Source organism: Anoplophora glabripennis, unplaced genomic scaffold, assembly GCF_000390285.2.
Source record: "Anoplophora glabripennis isolate ALB-LARVAE unplaced genomic scaffold, Agla_2.0 scaffold18, whole genome shotgun sequence".
In the NCBI taxonomy this organism is placed as follows: Eukaryota; Metazoa; Arthropoda; class Insecta; order Coleoptera; family Cerambycidae; genus Anoplophora; species Anoplophora glabripennis.
Window position 1 is genome coordinate 863,307 of NW_019416221.1, and position 19,539 is coordinate 882,845.

A 19,539-nucleotide genomic window follows, 5' to 3' on the forward strand; every position below is an offset into this window, starting at 1 on the left:
TTCCTTTTAACCCTGCTTTTTTGGATATACTCAATAATAGCCTATTATATGTAAAAGTCACATGGACTAAAATCTGGTGAACTTCCATATTAGCTTATTGTGTGGCCTGTTCACCTGTCAATTATTTAAATAGTATCAACACTTTGTTTAATATGAGATGAAGCTATGATACCACATGAATAAATTAAGTCTGTTGTAGACGCGACACAAATATGTAACATATCAACCGAAATCACTACTCCTTTTAGGAAATATCGTGCATAACCTCCTACCTAAATAAGAACAAATGTTTTCCTAAGTATAATCAATTCCATTTTTTGTGATTTTCAGCTTTTAACAAAAAAAATCACCGTTAATAAGATTTTTCTTGTTAAGATGTCGAAAAAATGTTACTTGAAAATATCAGGCTAAATGGAAAACTGCAACTTGAAAAACATCCTGTGTAATAAACCAAGAAAAAATCGTTACAGTATAAGCTTTTGTGTGCTTCAATTGCACTTTAAAAAAAAATGGTTATATCTCAACTTATTGAAAGAAATCTAAATGCTTAAATATTAGAATATTAACACGCATATATTTGTAAGAAATATTTGGAAATTATTACAAAATTGTTAGCATTTTTTAATCATTTTAATCAAATATACAGGGTGTCGCCATTTGTATTGATCAGAGTCAAAGATTATGAGTTTACCATTTGTTTATAGACAAAATATATTTTACGTTACACTTGTTGTAATATGCCCAAATTATTATAAGAATAAAATAATGCCTTTGGTTGCAAAACAAATTTCTGATTTGCAATTTACTAGTCAAATTTTTTTTCCTTTAGTTTCTCTAGCATTATATTAACGTCCTTTTATTTATGTACAATCCATCATTAGTGGACTGTTTTCGTTATAATCTGAATGATGTCTTGTACATTTCTGTTAAGTCTCAATTATACATTATGTACAAATTGTAGTGTTCCAACATTATTTATCTTTTTTTGTATAAACACAATAAACTAATGTTTGCTAAAATTGTTTTCATTTTCCTAAAACCCACTCCTGAAAACATAGGGAGGAAAATCCGGTAAGCTAAAATTAAATAATAGTCGAAGACTTGTGGCGAGGGAAGGGATGGCATATTATTATTCAGTAGACCCCATGTGTGTTCAAAAACGACTTACGTTGATAAGCCCTAACCACCAGTCAGTGCAGGAATAAGGGAAACCTGGAAAACCTTAATTAGGGGCATGGTCAAATGTGTACTAATATCAATCTCTCATATTTACCCCAGCCAATCTTCCATGCTACCATACCCGCAGAGAGCGGATTTCTATGAATATAATTGATTTACGCAACACTACTTTTGTAATTATATTTCTACTTGTATAAAGATCAAAATAACTTCTTAAATTAAATGTAGTTAGCATTAAAAATAAATACAGTCTACAATTCCGTTGTCGAGGCCAGACTAGTACTCATCGTACTCATCTCGTTTAGGTGCACTTTCTGCAGTTTTCTTATATTGCTCTTTCTCATTACGTCACTGAAGAAGGAGTGGCTGTCTTGCCGATCTTTGCAGTTTGTTGATTTCACCATTAACATCCAATTGCCTGTTATCGTTTCTGAACCTTCACATATTCTGCAGTCACCTAAGAAAAAAATTACTTAAGCAGTATAGAAGACTGGCAATGAATCCGAGACGACAAACGTTATAAATTTTTTGCTGTACTATTTCGATTACTTTTCTCATTATTAAGGGAAGGTGGGGTAAGTTTACACACTTTTTTTCATTATTCATGTGTTGCGAGTTGCGCCATTTCCGAACTTACCCCACTTAACCCTACATAGAAAATACGAATATTCTTATATATAAATACCTACCTACCTAGGAAAGAGGCTACGCTTTTTTCGGATATGGCAGTTAACATTATAAGCGAAGAGTGGTTGAAGGGCATAAGTGTCGTGATATTCCATTTGCCAGTTTTTAGAAACCCACTCTCAGCCTTGGGTTCTTGTTGGACTAGTTCAACGGTTGGGCTGCGACGAGATTCATTTCTGGCTGCTATTTGAAGTTGCATCCCTCCAACCTTACTGTCCCAGTCACCTACTATGGTACACATGGCTCCTGTTCAGAAGTTAAAAAAAAGTCACTCAAATTAAATAAATAATATATGGTGGTCAGTTTCTCCTTACATCAACAAACAACTGATTGACGTTTCTATTATTTTTAGCTCTAATTAGATAAATCAGTGACCCAAGTTTCATCAGTCTACATCAAACTTCCTCAGAACTATTTTAGAAAATGTGATAGTTTTCTCCCAATTTCGACAACCTGTATCTCGAAAACGAAACGAAAGTTTATGTTTAAAATAATTAGGTTTTTCACCCAAGGAATTTTCCCGATTAAAACCTGGGCCACCCCGTATAAATCACCAGGAATGTAAAAAAGTGACAAAATGCATGCACCTTCGTTGCTACCGGATGATTTGCCTTCCTTTTCGTAAGATATCAGTTCCTGCACATCCGAAAGGACTTTGTTTAAAAACTTCATATTCTGTGATTTGGTGCTGGTGGAATCGTCCACTATAACTTCCGTTGTAGTAACAGTAGTAGTCGAGTTGGTATGGTTTGCGACCTTCATCGTTGATACGGAAATGGAAAATGTCGTTCTGTTTGGTTTTGCTGTCTGTTCTTCTTTAGTCGGATTCTTTATTTGATCAATTTCAGTGTAATCAGTTGCTTTTTTGAGTGATTCAGTTGAAGGAAAATCTTCATCAGCGTAGTGGGTAACGTTGTTACTGAAATTAATTAATTCATTCAATGTTCTAGCTATTCCTACGATTTGTACTATTATTATTTTTTCAAGACGAGTTTTGTTTTCAAATTTCAGTTGATTCAAAAGTTTCTATATGAAAGTTTCTAGAAAAAGTTAGCAACCCTATATGTTCTTTCAGGAACTTAGATAATCAAGAATATACAGGGTGTCCCAGAACAACGGAAGACCACAGATTTGTGGACTCAAAATAGGCAGATTTAGGCTAATTCACATATATATCCAAAATCGCTTCGTTTGGCCGATAAATGGCCTCAAAGTTCGTGAAAATTAAGTACTAGGTGTCCTTTAACTTTCTTCGCCAACTTAACCTTTGTTGTAGAAACAACGGTGGTCATTTTATATGTTGTACTAAATTTAATAACCTCAACTTTGTTACTTTTATCTCCAGTATTTTTTATTGTATTTTATTGTTTTTACGAATTATTTTGATAAAATTAGGCATGTTGTAAATAACTCTAATTCGTCGTAGGGGTGTATCCATATCGAAAAATGAATTAGCGTATATCTTATCGTAGTAAACAAAATTCTATCAAATAAAAAATAGTTGTCTGAACGAGGAAAAAGTTATGAACGGATATTATCACCATACATCAATTTTGTAGGAGTTGTAAGTTTAAAAAAAACACTATAATATCACATTTTGTAGATTGAAAGAAATGTCCACACCCCAAAAATAATCAAAATCGATTCGATTTATTTACAAAATTCAAAAAATTTTCACGAACTTTAATGCCATCTAGCGGCCAAACGAAGTGATTTCGTGTATAGGTGAATTAGCCTAAACCTGCCTATTTTGAGTCCACTAATCCGTTGTACACGTTATTCTGGAACACCTTGTATATAGAAAATTAAACTTTTTTGTCTGCAAGGTTAAATATTTCTTGCATACCTAGATTTTTGGATGTCCAGATTGTTTTCAAAATTAAAGGTGTAGCGACACGGTCAAAGGGGGATATATTTTATAATTTATACAAGGTGTTTCATAATGATGTGCAAATATTTTAAGGTGTTTATTTAGAAAGTAATTTTAAGGGGGGGGTGGTACTTCCTTATATATTTTTTTTTATTTGAGCCCCCCCCCCTGAGAAAATATTCAAATCTCAAAATGGCCAAAAAAAAAACTTTTTTTTTTCACGAAAACGGTTAAATTTAGAAATTTGAATTTTGTTACATGTTAACAACTAGTTGAATGGTATTTTTTGGTAGTCTTTTTTCTGGTTTATATCTTCGAATTAAAGAAATTAGCACCACTTGGTTTTTTGTCTATGGTTTTATTTCTCTCACAACTTTTCCTACGTTAGCCAATTCCAACAAGAAAAATAGCTTTTAACACTACATTTCATTTAGAATCTTTTTTTACTCTCCCCATTTTTTCGTATACTTAATGGTTTACGAGCAAAAAAATAAATTATTTCACCAGAAACGATCGCCATTTTTGACGCATTTTTTGCAAAAATTCTTTTTTTATCAATAGGAAAAGATAAGCAAATATGAACCAAAAATTTAATAAAAAAATGAAATCTAATTTTTTCGGCCATTTTGAGATTTGAATATTTTCTCAAGTAGGCTCAAATCGAAAAAAATGTATTGGAAGTACCCCCCCTAAAATTAATTTTTAAACACCTTAAAATATTTGCGCATTATTTATGAAACACCCTGTACTTATATTTCCGTTTCTTTTACTAAACATAAAATTAATATGTTACGATTCTTTGATTCTATGTACTTTTGATTGGCGTTATAACATTTTTGTTTTGAAAAGGGGTCATCACAGAAACTGCATCATGGGTTTAGATAACACGTACCAACAAAATTTAACTTTTTTTTTGGAAGCAGAAACTTGAATATATATTTCCGAAGGATTTAGGTGCGCTGAATCCGAATCTGGCAGCAGAATTGCTCTATGACGTCAGGTTTTAGCGATATCCTAACCTAAAAGTGCAAAAAAACACTGTTTTTCGTCATATTTGAGGTTATGTTGTAATGCCATCTATTCTTTTTATCTATATATATATATATATATATATATTTCGTTGAGATATCACACAGGGTTCATAGTTCAAAAGTAATAAAGAATTCCCTGACTTTTCCAAGTTTTCCCCGACTAAAAAAAAAATCCAGGTCACTTGTAGTCTTGTAGTTCATTTTTACATACTAATTGGTGTTTATGCATTACATTTTTTCTCGACTGGACTCCATAATCTTTTTTATACCCTAAGAATCTCTTATAAAGGTTTCAAAACCACAAATAGTTTTCTCTTTCAAGAACCCAGGGCCGGCTTTCACAAAATTTCCAATTGCAAACATCAAATTCCCTGACTTTCATGAATATTTTTAAAATTCCCTGACTATTCCCTGTTGTTTATGAAGAATAACGAATTCCCTGACTTTTCCCGGTTTTCCCGGCCGCTAAGAATCCTGCACATGTTGAAATTTTTAAGTTTCTCAGTTTCTTAAATGCGAAAGGATCCCTTAGACATCAAGCAGTTGATTGCAATTCAGAAACTTCATACCCATACGGTTTATGGGTTTGGAGTTGGTGGGCTTGGGGTTTGTAAGCTTGGAGTTTGTAGGTTCGGGTTTTGTGGGATTGGGGTTGGTGGGTTTAGGGATTGTGGATTTGGGATTTGTGCATTGTGGATTTGAGTTCGTATGTACTGAATGTTTCTGAGTATGAAGTTTCTGAACTGCAATCAACTATTTGACGTCTAAGGGATCCTTGGTAGATTTTCGCATATTAAGAAACTGATAAACTTAGAAATTTCAACATGTGATATCTCAATGAAAAAAAAAAGATATTTGAGCAAACTCAACGGCATTCGAAAGAGGGAGCCTTGTACTTTTAAATTATATGTATCTTTTTTTTTTAAAAAAGAATATATGGCATTACTACATAACCTCAAATATGAGGAAAAACAGTGTTTTTTGCACTTTTAGGTAAGGATATCTCAAAAACCTGACGTGATAGAGCAATTCCGCGGCCAGATTCGGATTCAGCGCACCAAAATCCTTCGGGAATGCATATTAGTGTGTCTGCTTCTTGACCCTTGTTGACCTGTGTAATCAGACAAAAATAATTTGTTTAATTTCAGTTTGTAACCCCATAATTCATTTTCCCTACTACTTTGTGGATATACTATAACTGAAACAGGCTATATCTGCATAAGGATTTCATACCAGAACGTGACATTGGTAAATGTTTTCACAGTTATAGGGATAATTAATGGTATAACGGTAAAATTTCCCAAACCGGACGGATCGGCCGACGGAACGTTAGCAGTAACGTCACTTATATTTTCCAATCTCTCTATATTCCCATCTCTCACTACGAACACGTGGTCCTTAAGGTCATCCTCTTCTCTTTTGTATTTCTTCGGGAACCCCAAGGTTCTTCTCTTATATTTCCTAATAAACGACCTCAAATCGTTACTTATGGGCTTGTCCCTCAAATAGTTGCGTTCCCTTGATAGAAAATTCCGCTTGGCGATGAACAGATCTGTGGGTTTTCGATTTTCCGCCGAAGGAGACGCGCTTGTCGCTACCATCAGAATAAGGTACACAAGGATTACTTTACAACTCGGACATTTCATCAAATAATTTGACATCACCCATGCGTGCATATAGCGACATTACATATGGTTCTAGGCAAATATATATAATTTAAAAAAATGATTGTATAAATGACAGCGTCAAAACGATGCCTGTCATGCGTCATGGTGGCGTGAAGCAAACGCCAACACCGAAAAAAAAAACGACGATAGAAAACTCAAAACAGTAATAAGTACACGAACTGTTTACTCACCTAATTTTTACAGCACATAACATACTTGAAATCTTGTGATTAATCTTCGAGTACTGGCACCAGGGTCCTCTTCCACAGCTTTAAAAATTTCTGGTTTTTTGTTTCTTAATCTCCGAGTTTGTTCCTGTCCAATATCAGATTATTGGCGTACAAAACTCCCGTAATCTCTTAAGTGCTGAACCAGTCTTAAAAACATTTTTTTATTCGGTACATGTACAGGGTGTCCCACCGGGAACTGCGTCGATCGATATCCAGGAAAGTACTGCTCCGAAAAATTTGAAAATTTGGCAACATGGCAATGTCCCTGGGGCAAACACAACTAAAATATCTACAACTCTCCAGCACTTCCGGTTATACCGGAAGTCGACGCCAACTTCGTTATTTCAAATGGGACACCCTATATATTATTGCATTTTCGGATTCTATGTGAAATTTTAGGGTCACTTTATTAAATATTCTCTATACCCAGGAGTTATAGAATTTTTCATAAAATTTAAATTTTATATTGTATTATATTGCATTATATCTATTATTAAAAATGGTTGTGATTAATATTTTTTTAATTAATTTTGATTATGTAGCAAACATTTTTTTGTATAAAATTAATAATGAATATAATAAAAAAAACTATATATTTTAAAATTTCAAGAAGTTAAAATTGTAATTTTATCGACCGCATTATTTTTATTAATATTTTTTAATTTTGAGAATTTTGCAATAAATTCAAATTCTTTTTTAAATCTCAACAATAAATAATAATAATTTGAAAATAATTTTTGAATTTTTACATTAATTTTACATTTAAATCGTAATTAAATAGCTAACAAACTGTTGAAAAAATAAGTTTACTTTGGCTTAATATGTAAAAAAAAATAACTTTTTAAATGAACGATAGCTTCATTTATTTATTTAATAATAGTAAAATAATTCCTAAATTGAAATTTTAATTAATATTTCGTTTAACAATAATGTTTGTGACATTTTTGAAAATTAAAAAAATTAAGTATAAAAGAAGAAGAAATTTTTTCTGGGGTTCAGGTCTATTCTACGAATTGGTAAATATGCCCATTGTCATTTTTTCGTCGAGCTACCCCAGTTAAAAAAAAAGAAGTTTCTACGATGAACAGAAGCCGAGATATTGCAAAATTTATAGCGCGCATCAATTTGAACTTTGGATTTCACTTTTCTCGCGCGCGCGACTCGATTGGACGAGCTTCCCCCATCACCACACCACGCCGGACAGTTTACTTAGCAAGTACCTTCTCTTTAAAGGGCTCGTGAGTCGTTAATTTTCCACATTTTTCAATGCAATTCACGGGAAACCGTAGTTTACGTCGTAAACTTTATTTTGCGAAAAATACAAGTCTTAATGTTTATAAACAATTGCGCTATATAATAGGTCGCTTAATTACGTCTTTAAGATTACAACGACAATTTCAGAATCATGTTTGGTTGAAAATTAACGTCTGTACAGAGGCTTAAAGTTCATAACTTTTGGAACCTCCGTTATAAACAAATTGAATTGTGCGAATACTATGGCATCTGCAGCGCCCACTTTTGGGACACTTTTAAAGTATGACAAAACCCTCAACTTGTCATAGGTTTTATAAAATTTTAACAATAAATGCGATAGTTACAAACAAATTAAAAAATTGACAGTTTTCTTGTTTTTTGCAATAACTTTATTTATACACCGATTTTAATTTAACAAGTCTCATTTTGTAGATAATTTTATTCCCTACAAGCTGTCTGTGAGTCACTTTCCGCTAAAATTGATGGTTTTCCCTGCAAAGTGAAAAAACTGTTTTCCTCACTTATTTGTTTAAATAGAAAAGTTAGCTAATCAAATTTTTTGACTCACGAGATGAGAGATGTCTTGTATTATGTTCCTTTAGACAATTTTACAATAATATCGCTGATAGGAATTTTTTCGAGTTTCTCTTTTATTTTCGCAAATTTTCCTGGTGTATACGGCTTGAAAGGAAAAATACAGGGTGTCCCATTTAAGTTAATAAAGTTACAGCTGTTTGAAGTTATCAAAATGTAACGGCAAAAATGAAACACCTAGCTAGTATTAAATATTTTAATTTGTTGGTATACCATAATGTAGTGTTACCTATGCCCTTTAGAGGTACCAAAAATCCGCTTGTTATCACGCTCCTGAAAAAGAATTACTAGCATCTCCGCGAACCCTTGTATCTGTCAAATTTTTCTTTAAAAATTAATATCTCAAAATCTATAACTCCTGGGTATAGGGAATATTTAATAAAGTGACCCTCAAATTTCACATAGAATACGAAAATGTATTAACATATAGGGTGTCCCATTTAAAATAACGAAGTTATAACCGGAAGTACTGGAGAGTTCTAGATATTTTAGTTGTGTTCGCTCCAGGGACATTGCCGTGTTGCCAAATTTTTAAATTTTTCGAAGCAGTACTTTCCTAGATGTCGATCGACGCAGTTCCCGGCGAGACACCCTGTATACGTCGGGATAATCTATCTGATATCGATTTCTTGTAACAGCACGTTTGCTCCTGACAAACAGTAGGCTCTAACCTTGTCAGCTCTGGATTCGTACACATGCTTTTACATAATATCACTCAGAAACTTAAAGACATAAACATACACTCTACCGTCACTAAACACTGAAGTAAATAACTAAAAATTTACAATGCACACACATCTTCTTGTAAACCGAACTGAAAACTAAAATAAAAGGGTAACAAAATGAAGCCGTGAGAGCGTATTCGGTAAATCCCATTACGTCGAATTAACGTGCGAGTTTGTGTTTACCCGTTTACCATCATATCGTACCAAGTGTGAAGTCAACTGGCAGTAGCAGCTTTTTCATAGGAGCAGAAGAGGTTAAGCTCCGTTGCCCTTCGCAAGCGTTCGGAACGGGAACGCATTCTGCTTAAATTTAAATTGTTCACGGTTTAATTTTGTTGTTTTTTCGTTTATTTTGGATTAATTTAGTATGCCTAGCACCGATTGACTAAACTAGGACAGTTCCAGGTCTTCCTCATTCCTGAACAGAAGGGTATTTGAAACAACTCGATCTTGGACGCAAATGTGGCCTACTGATTAATAATATGCCGTCACCTCGCCCACATAAATCTTCAACTCAAAGACTAACCACTTGAGAATTATGCCGCCATATATTAATAGAAATTTTTAACAGTAAATTAGTTACACAATCTAACTTCTACAAAAAAAAAACAAAACACATAAAAGTGTCACATCAAATTAGTGACCGTCGAACTAAATAGAAATTTTATGACTTCATTTTTCGAAACTGAAAAACAGTGACTCATCGAAAAAGCGATCGGCGAAAGCTGGGACCACTTCACGAGCCACGTTACCACGTTAATAACACAATAATACCCCTTTCGAACGGCTTCCGTTTACGAAAATCGATTAAATCACACGAGGAACAATCATTTTAATTAGTGGTTAATCTGTGATCGTAATAAACCGCCAAGTACAAATAGCAGACGAGAATAACTTGAGACATGAGGATGTGTACAGAACACCGCTCTGGTCAGTAGGCTCTGAACGATTCGTCAGTGTTTCACTAGAGGCTTGCTTGATTATATTTATAGTGGTCACGATGGAATGTGATGAGTGAACCCCGAAAAGAACAATTGGTGCGTATATTTAAATTAATTGTGGTTTGTAGAAATAATCTCCCCTCGGTGCAGTGTTTTTCTTAATTTCCGGGAAATAGTAAATTCCTGATTGTTTGTAAACAACTGGAAATATAAGGTTTGTCTGCGGCGCAAGTTTATTTTTTTAGTTCAATGCAGTTTTCGAGCAGCTTTATTTGATTTTATGCGAACAAATTGTATCTGGCTCTAAAAATATACAGTTGTGTGAGTCAAGCGATGAAAAACAATTTTTTAACGTGCCAAAGCAGGAATTCCCAAATATTTCGCGACTGCAAGCATTTGTAATGAAATAAAAATAATGACAGATTAATATAAAAATGTTAATTGGCGTTCTCATTTTTGTTTTATAGTTAGTGAAAAAATTAGTGTCGTGACGCAATAGTTGACACTGAAAAAAAAACTGTCATCTGTCATCACTGAATTATGAACGAGATGTTTGTATTTATTTTGGGATTTGTTTGGATAGTATTCCCTGGTTACACGCACACGCCCAGATGTAGTAAATTGTAAATGTTGATGTGGGGCACGGTCACGCATTAATATTATTACACCATCCCTTCCTACAAATTTAAATCGAAATGTACTAAACCACTCAACCAAACAGGTTACACAATTTAAAAAAAAATAATACCAAGTGAAAAATGTTTTTAATGATATTGTTTGATAATAATGGATAATACAAATTATTTTTAACCGTTAATAATCAACCTATTTTGAGACAATTGCTAACGTCAATACATATTTTATATCAAACAAATGTCATACCAGTCATATGTATACAGGGTGTTCCACCTAAGAGGGATCAGTACCAAATGAAAAATGTTCTTAATGATATTGTTTGATAATAATGGATAATACAAATTATTTTTAACCGTTAATAATCACCCTATTTTGAGTCAATTGCTAACGTTAATACATATTTTATATCAAAAAAATCGTACCAGTTATATACAGGGTGTTCCACCTAAGAGGGATTCAATTTTGCATTCACCCATGCCAATTAATATGAATTTGAAAAAAAAAGTTTTTCAACTCGTAAGATTATTAAATGTAGCTGTCAGTATTTCCGAGTCCGAATAACGTACACGTTTTGCTCACAGATGACAAGACAGAGTAATTTATGCCAAAACGAACTGTGAAAATTGCAGGTTTCTAAATCTTAGACGCCATCTAGGCTCATTTAGAGAGTTGAAATCGTGATTTTTTTCCAAAACAACTGATTATCTCGAAAACGGCAGGTTTTAATCACCATGCACATTTAATAAACTCCACCTAATATTAGTCAATGAATTCAAAAATGCAATAAAATACAGGGTGTTCCATTTAAAATAACAAAGTTATGTAGCGCCCACGCGAAATGGAACACCCTGTAAAGCTAAAAATATTTTTTTAACTTGGTCCACACGATTCCAGACAGCTTTTATTGAAACCATTCTTTTATAAATTTTACAGTTACAGTTACAAAATTTCCTCATTAAATAAGCCTGGTAGGCTATGAAACTTTGAAGGCAGCACGGGTGTTATAAGATAACAATGCCTTCGGTCGACGTACACTGTCGTACCTCAATTATGTACCACAACGAGCAAGTTCATCATAATTGACGCTTATTATAATATTATACGTAAAGTACACTTTATCCAACATAAAAACAATAATGAAGAAAAAAAATTATCAATCGTTTCCCGTTATAGCTAAAGTATATCAGTATAAATTTTATAATAGTTTGTAAGACTATAAAATTCCACGGCACACTTGGCAATATAACTTTAAGAACGAAAAATGCTCCTATAACACCCTACATCGTTATTTCCTGACAGACTGATGGCGAATCTATACGTGCCAATCTGTTTCGAATTAGAAAAAAAAAAACAACTGGTGACTGAACGTGTTGGCACCCCTGATATATGGTTACAGCTGGCATTTCACCAACACCACGATATTTAATTAGATTGACTGACCCACTCTTTATATAGATCAATTGCAATGGAATTTTATGTCTTAGTCTTACCGATAGAGGTGTGAGTGCATAGGCGAGACCGTCTTTCTGACGAGGTACGTCGAATTTGTGTGAAATACGTTTATTTGTTACTATTTCCACTCGTAAAGCGTATAATGATTTATACCGAACCCGTTTGGCGCTTGGATTTTTCGTTATGGCCAATTGGCAAGTGAAGCTTCGTTTGAAAAAGCATGTCTTGATTTAAAATTATACAGGATGGTGCCAAATTTTCTTAGTATACATACATCAAAAAATAAGGATACCTTACCTTAGGGAGATAAGTACTTTGAAGAGATTGTAGTATCATATTTCTTGTATTACCTTAAAAGTCTTTCAAGACTTATTAATATTTTAAACCTGGACTTAGATCATTTACTACTACTTATAATATTTCATCTATTTTAAGAACAATAACAGCTTGATTTATGGCCTCACTCGACGAATCTAGCGCCGTGTGAGGATGCCCTCAGTATCATTTAAGGCGCGTTTCCACGACGCGAGGTTTGGCGAGTAAACCAATTTGATGTATTGAGGAAACAAATTACGTGCTTCTGTAACATCTATGGCAGTAGAACAAGTTCCCTATGTGTACATTTTAAAATATAATAGCGACATCTAAAAAAATGTAACGGCGAAGAAAATAAGAGATTTTAATTTAATTTTTAGTATTTATGAACGCAAGTTAGTTTAATTTGCATTCAATTTTTTTTTTAGGTTGGAGGATGAGTGATGGCATCAAATTATACAGAACTATCGAACGTAAGTAAAAGCAGAACTTGGAACGGACGAAATATTCCCGTGTTAGCCACAATTTTATGCACAGTTTGTTTTGCATGCATTAAAATGAATTAATAGATGGACAATATTAGGCAGCATGCCAATAACTTAATTTAGACTGGATGCGGATGTTGTACCGTCTATGACCAAAGAATTTAAAATATAACAGGCGAAGTTTTCAAGCAATATCGGGAGAAATTTGACTGTATCTGAATCGATTCAAAAACAGGGAAATTTTTTATCAAAGATATACGAAAGCGTGACTTTCTTCCAATTTTATTATTAACTGACTTACGCTGACGCTGCTATGAAGACATTTTTGAAAACCGAGTAATATTAAACATATCAACTTTATTTTTGTCATTTGAATGAAATCGAAATTTCTGCAAACACGCCATCGATATGCGCGAGGAAAGGAATTTTCTAACTTTGATTTACTCAGGAATTAATTAAATCCAATAAATATTGACCCACAAACTTGGCACAAGACATGGACGTTTGTAGCGCCGAAAAATAAAGTAAAAATAAACACGTGCGTTGATCGTTGATCGACGAAAGTCCTATAATAAAACACGTTAATATTTTGTGCATGCAATGCAAAACTATTTTTTGTGAATTTTAAAAGCATTGTGGGATGGTATGCATCGCCTTCTGCCTTGTCAAGCCATTTCATTAGGAGGGTATTCAACCAAATTCTATTATAATTTAAAATTAAGATCTTTAGACAAATTTCTTTACAAAACTTTGATCACTTAGAACATAAAAGCGGTTTCATATCTTGTCAATTTACATTGTGGGTACATTGAACTGTTAAAAAATTCTCTCAACATTAGTCTTTTCATAAATATTTGTAAATTAACGCTAGATTTTCTACAAAACTGTAAAAGTCATTTTTTGCACTTTTTTCAAATTGATGTCAAGGACAAATAAAAGTTTTTCCTCGAAAACCATGACGGGTCCTTGTAGAGAATTTATTCAGCTTTTCATAAGTGCTCTTGGATTTACTGAGCAATAATTTCTTGCAGAGATATCGATGATTAAAGACAAGTGTTATTTTTCATTAAACCATCGATTTCTCGGCACCTGTCAAATATTAATAGAAGCCGAAAAAATAAGCTAACTGACTTGTTTATTGATTGAGTTTGAAAAAATTTTCCTGACTCCACAGACAATCGTTAAAAAAAACGAGGTATTTCTTTTGAATGCTCGATAACCGTAGCTCAAAAAAAGAGTCTAAAGATCTTCAAACTAAAGACTTAAAGCTTCAAAATGCTTTTTTGTTTATCTCGATACGACTATTTTCCACCGAGATACAGCCTTTCGAAAATCACTAAAAGATTCATGACAATTTTTTGTTCCTTTAATTTTTTCTAGTAGTGTATCTTGGAACCTATACTAGAATTTGAGAGATTACCATTTTATCCTGGTTTGGCAGTTGGTTCGACAATATTTAAGCCAGAATCAGATCACCTTTCATTTTCCATATTGTTAGCATAATCAAATCCCTTGTGACGTTTGTTTATTGACTGTTTGTGTTTTGTTTGTAGATCCCTAGTACGACACTGACACGATTACAAAGCACACTTGACCGACAAGAAGTGAAGAGCGAACGATTCCGGAAGGAACCAATTGGCTATGATATTTTCTTTGCGACATCCAGTACGTTGAAATTATTTGTTTATACGCTTTTTGTGTATATAAATACATGCAGAATTTTGAAGTTTTTTAAATGAATTTTAGAGCATTATTCGAAATAGGAAATAATGTCTACTTTAAAACATGAAATTTATTCTTGTTTTTAGATAGTAAACTGTACCTACAGCGTCTTGCAATATTCAACTGGGTAAAGGCAATTCTCTGACCAAAAAAAAAAAATGATGAAAAAACGTTTAAATGAACTTCCACAAATACTTTTTTAGATACAGAGTTGTTATAACTGTTTTCTATTTCTCTCATTTGTTTCAAGAGTTTTTTTAACAAAATTCAATCAAATTCGGCACATTTAACACTTTTTTGGGGATCGATGGATAATATGAATTGCCGTTCGAAATATTCTACAGGATGACATAATTCTTTTGGCTTCTTTAATTTTTTTTGTTGCGACCACATTGATTCTTGTTTTGAAAAAAAATATTACTGCCGTTTTATTCTGTTTTTGTCCTGACATCTTACCTACTGTTTTTTTTATCTTTTCGGAAAATAGGAAAAACCCTTCAAATGTTGAAACCGACCACCCTGTAGATTTTGGTAGAGTATTGCTATACCCCGTATTGTTAATTCGTGAAAGTCAATTATATATTTTTATTCTAGTATTTTATATTTACAATAATTTTCTTGCAAATTTTGTACATTTCCTTTTTTTACGTAATATACATGGTGATGTTTCCCAGGCTTCAAAAAATAATTCATATTGTCTAAAGAAACGTCCTACATATTAAGAAAAATTAGGTGTATATTTTTTATCTCCAATTAGAAAAGAAGTATCAATCGAAAACGGTATAATTAACTTTCTTTGCTTTTTTCTGCTGCTGCAGATCACTATTCTGGTAAATCTGTTTTAAAAGCAATTGTATGCCACAGGTGACAGGAGAGATCCTCATTGCATGGCAGGCGTACGTCGCATCCAATTCAGATGAACTAACTTTGAAAGAAGGAGATATAGTCGAGCTTCTAGACACCAAGGATCCAGTTTCATCCGCAAAGTAAGCATAGAATTAGGGGATAGCAAAAAATTAAATTTTTTAATAGATAAACTGAAATGAAACGAAGCATATTCGTGACGTATTCGATCGTTCTCGTTTCGCCTAATTTACGTTGATCATTTGTTTTTTGCCCGACTATCTTATCATGTGTAAAGTCAGCTTGCATATTCCAATCGTTCAAACAATGATCAAGCGCGTCCTGTTGCGAAACTATTGGTCGAAACAATTTGAATGTCAGATACCAATAAATTATTACTTTTTTATTTTCTAGGCGGATAAAACTCGATCCTGACTTAGACGCCGTCTCCGCTGAGCTATTGGACAACTCCGCTGCACGCCACAAACTTTCCGTAAAGCCGAAGAGAAGACATGCCAGCTCCAGACATTCCCCCACTAGGTTAAATATAAATCAAAGGTAATTTGCACTTTCCACAAAACAAAAATCTTTGAACAATTGTTTGATCCAAGGAAATAGGTTCTATTGATTTAAAAATTGTTTTTAAAACGCTTATCTTTGTAGATGGCTTGTAAGAGAGGTGAGTGGAGGCAGAAGGCAAGGATGGGTCCCGTGCAAAATCCTGCAAACCGCTGACGATCCTGCTCTCGGCACCACAGGCTTGCCTGGAGATGCAGAATTTAGAAGACGGTAAGGACACACAAAGAAATAAAAGCGGGAAAAGTTTTACTAGCGCTTTAAGTATACATTAATCAATGGGGGTTAAATGCCAATGACCTCTGATGCCAAAGATCAATGACCCCGGAGCCAAAAGTGAATGTCGCGGGAAGAATGACGAAGTTTCTTTATCGAATTTTGATGTCTTATTCCATAACTATTAAAAATTACGACTCAGTCATTAAAATAGAACGATTGTTTTACTTGAAACGAATTTTTTTAGGGCCGTTATCAAGGAACTGGTAGAGACTGAACAGGAATTTGTAAGAGACTTGGACCAAGTGGTTCAGAACTACCTTATCCCCACCGAATCCGGAAAGGTTCCGAAGGTCATCAAGAACAACTTCGACGTCGTCTTCGGAAACCTGAAGGAAATCGCTGAATTTCACAGGACGTAAGACAAATTTTCATCGACATAAAGAGAATCGTTCCAATATTGATCAAACTTTCAGGGTGTTGATGGAAGGTGTGAAGTACTATGCCAAAGAACCGCTCCTGTTGGGAAAGACGTTTCTTAGGTTGGAGAGGGATTTCGACAAGCATGTGCACTACTGTAGGGACGAACCCCTGGCCCAAGAGTTTTTGGATACCTGCGACGAAGCGTATGACTATTTCGCTGTAAGTTTTCGTCTATAATCGGTTATAAAAAAGGTGGCCAGAGTAGAATAGACGTGGAATAAGGAAAAAGATTTTGTTTTGGACATGAAGTTGACTGTTGAAGCATAACATAGACCCCAATGTATCGTCTGCATTAGTTTTTCCTCCACCAATGCTACCGTTGAGGCAAATTTGTTATATCAGACGTCATAATTGTTAGACATTTCTTTAAAAAACATAATTTAGAAGAATTGACATCTATTTTCACACCATAAAATCAATAGCAAAATACCGACAGTAGTTTCATGAAGTTCATCAACTACTCTGCAGCAGTTTAATCCATGTCTCGAATAAATATTCTCTTGGTTAATTTTATTGTCGCCAAAAACATTTTTCTAAACACACATATTTCTATTTATGTATGTATTAACAGTTCCTACCACCTGCAACAATTTATCAAACCATCGATAAAAAAATCAGCCCTGAAGGTCTTATATACAGGGTGATTCACAAACGGTTACCAAAAATGAAACCTTTCGGTTCGTTTTTAAGTTTTACTCGAAAATCAGGCTTTTTTCGTAAAACATAAGAGGGTAGTAATTTATAGAAAATTGAACGACAAATCCGAAAATATCATAATTGTTACCGTAAACCAGTGACGTACTGTTTTATTTAGAAAAATATGCCACCGGTATCCTGTATCTCCGCCACTGGAGCATCTAAATTTTAGGAAAAGGCCTCAAATTTTGGACAATATTTACATACATACATGTACCCCATTTCAAATTATTTCACTTACTAGTTTTTAAATTATTTAAAAAAATTAAAAACATTTTTTTAAGTTTAACACCCTGTATCTTTTTAACGAAGCGTCCTAAGTAAAAACTTTATACGAAAAACTCCCCTTAAAATTCACCAAAGAATGCGAGGTTTCATTTTTGGTCACCGTGGACAGAGGTAAAAACAGCGTTTTTGATTAATGAAAGGCAGTGGCGGGTCTTGACTTCCATACCAAGGGGGTACAAAGTATTGAAAAAAAAAAAATTATATATAATTGGGCAGTTTTATTTCAAGTACTATTGAAATACAGGGAAAATGTGTTCAACACTATTTTTTTATAGTGAAAGTCCATTCTTCTGCTTTTGTCCGAAATAAATTTTTAATTATTTTTTCAATAAAGTTCAGTATTTCTTGTACCATTGATTCAATACATTACTGTTAGTATGTCTTTACAATCTACTTAAACTTTTACAATCTTTTAAAAAACACACAAGAAGCAATACGTAAGTAACAAAATTTTACACCTCACCTGAACAAATTACGCTTAATAAGAAAAAATGCCGTGAGTAGCTAATATTTGGTTACGGTCGGTCGGACTAAACAGGCCCAAACTGTATAGTACATACGCATTTCGTCTTTCACTGCTGCGTGACGGTAACCATGACCACCGCTGTAAACACTTTACAGATGTAGGAGCGAGCTACGCGAAATCTAGTTTTTCAAACGAATTTTGCAAGTCCAGTTAAATTGACTGCACATTATAAATTTAACTTAATGTGTTTCATGAGGCTAATCTATTTAGTTAACCAGGTAACATTGTAAACTAAATATTAAATACTTTTTTACTATGAAAATTTCTAGGGGGGCGTCGCCCCAGAACCCCCCGCACTAGCCACCACTGATGAAAGGAGAAGAGTGAAATCAACTGATATTACCAAGAGCAATTTTATTACTTAGTTACACTTATACAGGGTGTCTGAAGTTTGACTATCTTAATTTTAACAGACGATAGAATACATTCAAATAAACAAAAAAAAACTTATATGACATGGGTCCTAAACTCAACAAATTTCCGAGAAAAAATTATGCAAATCTCCAACTTGATGTCGATTAATCAAGGAATATTGATATAACTGCGTGCATAGAATACCATAAAATACAATGTTTATCACTTTTTTTAACTTCTTTATGCTTAATTAAAAAAAATAATAAGCGTTGTAATAAATTTAAAAATCGATAAAATTCACAACGAGCAATGTGACAACGGCGCGGCGGTTTATTAACACGAGGTACTAAGGTGTCCAGGAACCACCAATATGCAATTCAGTTGGTATCTGGATCGACCGTGTCGGAGTGTTTTTTGCGTATTACTATTTCCTTTTCTTGACGTATTTTCCAGCGTGTGCGCGAATATTGGATTCTAAGGTTATCGTGCGTGCATCGAAAATGGTGGTGGACATTTTGAACATATGTTGTAGTTTGTTTAGTACTTGTGCGATTAAAAATTACTGAATTTTGCTTTTTGGTAAGTACCTAAATTATTTTTAATACGTATGATTATTTGGAAGACATGAATCTTTGGGTACTTTAATTACATATTTTTCAAATATGTAATTTGATTAAAAGTTAAGTTCATGTTTAAGAGATTGATAATTACTAAAATTCGAGCTAAAATTTAAGCACAACACTATCTCCGTACTACAAAATCGATGCAT

The 19,539-nt window shown here is 33.6% G+C and overlaps 2 protein-coding genes across 13 annotated transcripts in view; one reads left to right on the forward strand and one right to left on the reverse strand.

Moving 5' to 3' along the window:
• Positions 1-1,412: 1,412 nt before the first annotated feature.
• Positions 1,413-9,265, reverse strand: LOC108908245. 2 transcript variants are annotated; one of them, XM_018712216.1, is made up of 5 exons: positions 9,184-9,265; positions 6,626-6,810; positions 2,454-2,785; positions 1,873-2,112; positions 1,413-1,636 (listed from the first exon to the last, which is right to left on the reverse strand). In XM_018712216.1, exons 2-5 carry the CDS (start codon positions 6,646-6,648, stop codon positions 1,431-1,433), a joined length of 801 nt encoding a protein of 266 aa, XP_018567732.1. In that variant the 5' UTR covers positions 6,649-6,810; positions 9,184-9,265; the 3' UTR covers positions 1,413-1,430. The 2 variants fall into 2 exon arrangements, with proteins under 2 accessions (XP_018567732.1, XP_018567733.1); XM_018712217.1 differs by having other exon boundaries at positions 1,552-1,636; positions 1,869-2,112.
• Positions 9,266-10,160: 895 nt separating this feature from the next.
• The window catches only part of LOC108908242 (obscurin), a 48,342-nt gene continuing 38,963 nt past the window's right edge, over positions 10,161-19,539 (forward strand). For 6 of the 11 annotated variants that reach the window (XM_018712207.1, XM_018712209.1, XM_018712205.1 and 3 more), the window contains exons 1-7: positions 10,162-10,274; positions 13,010-13,054; positions 15,653-15,774; positions 16,046-16,189; positions 16,295-16,420; positions 16,671-16,841; positions 16,900-17,065. In XM_018712207.1, the coding sequence (XP_018567723.1) occupies positions 13,025-13,054; positions 15,653-15,774; positions 16,046-16,189; positions 16,295-16,420; positions 16,671-16,841; positions 16,900-17,065 (759 nt within the window). In that variant the 5' untranslated portion in view covers positions 10,162-10,274; positions 13,010-13,024. Of the gene's footprint in view, positions 10,275-12,308; positions 12,349-13,009; positions 13,055-14,619; positions 14,732-15,652; positions 15,775-16,045; positions 16,190-16,294; positions 16,421-16,670; positions 16,842-16,899; positions 17,066-19,539 lie in introns of those variants that run through there. The other 5 variants (XM_018712200.2, XM_018712203.2, XM_018712204.2 and 2 more) reach the window with 3 other exon arrangements.

Bases quoted from the DNA above. Each gene is read 5' to 3' on its own strand.
- LOC108908245 (XM_018712216.1), bottom strand. From the start codon at position 6,648: ATGTTATGTGCTGTAAAAATTAG. The intron at 2,786-6,625 runs GTGAGTAAACAG...AATTAATTTCAG, and splicing joins TTATGTGCTGTAAAAATTAG to TAACAACGTTACCCACTACG. The intron at 2,113-2,453 runs GTGCATGCATTT...ACTTCTGAACAG, and splicing joins ATCATCCGGTAGCAACGAAG to GAGCCATGTGTACCATAGTA.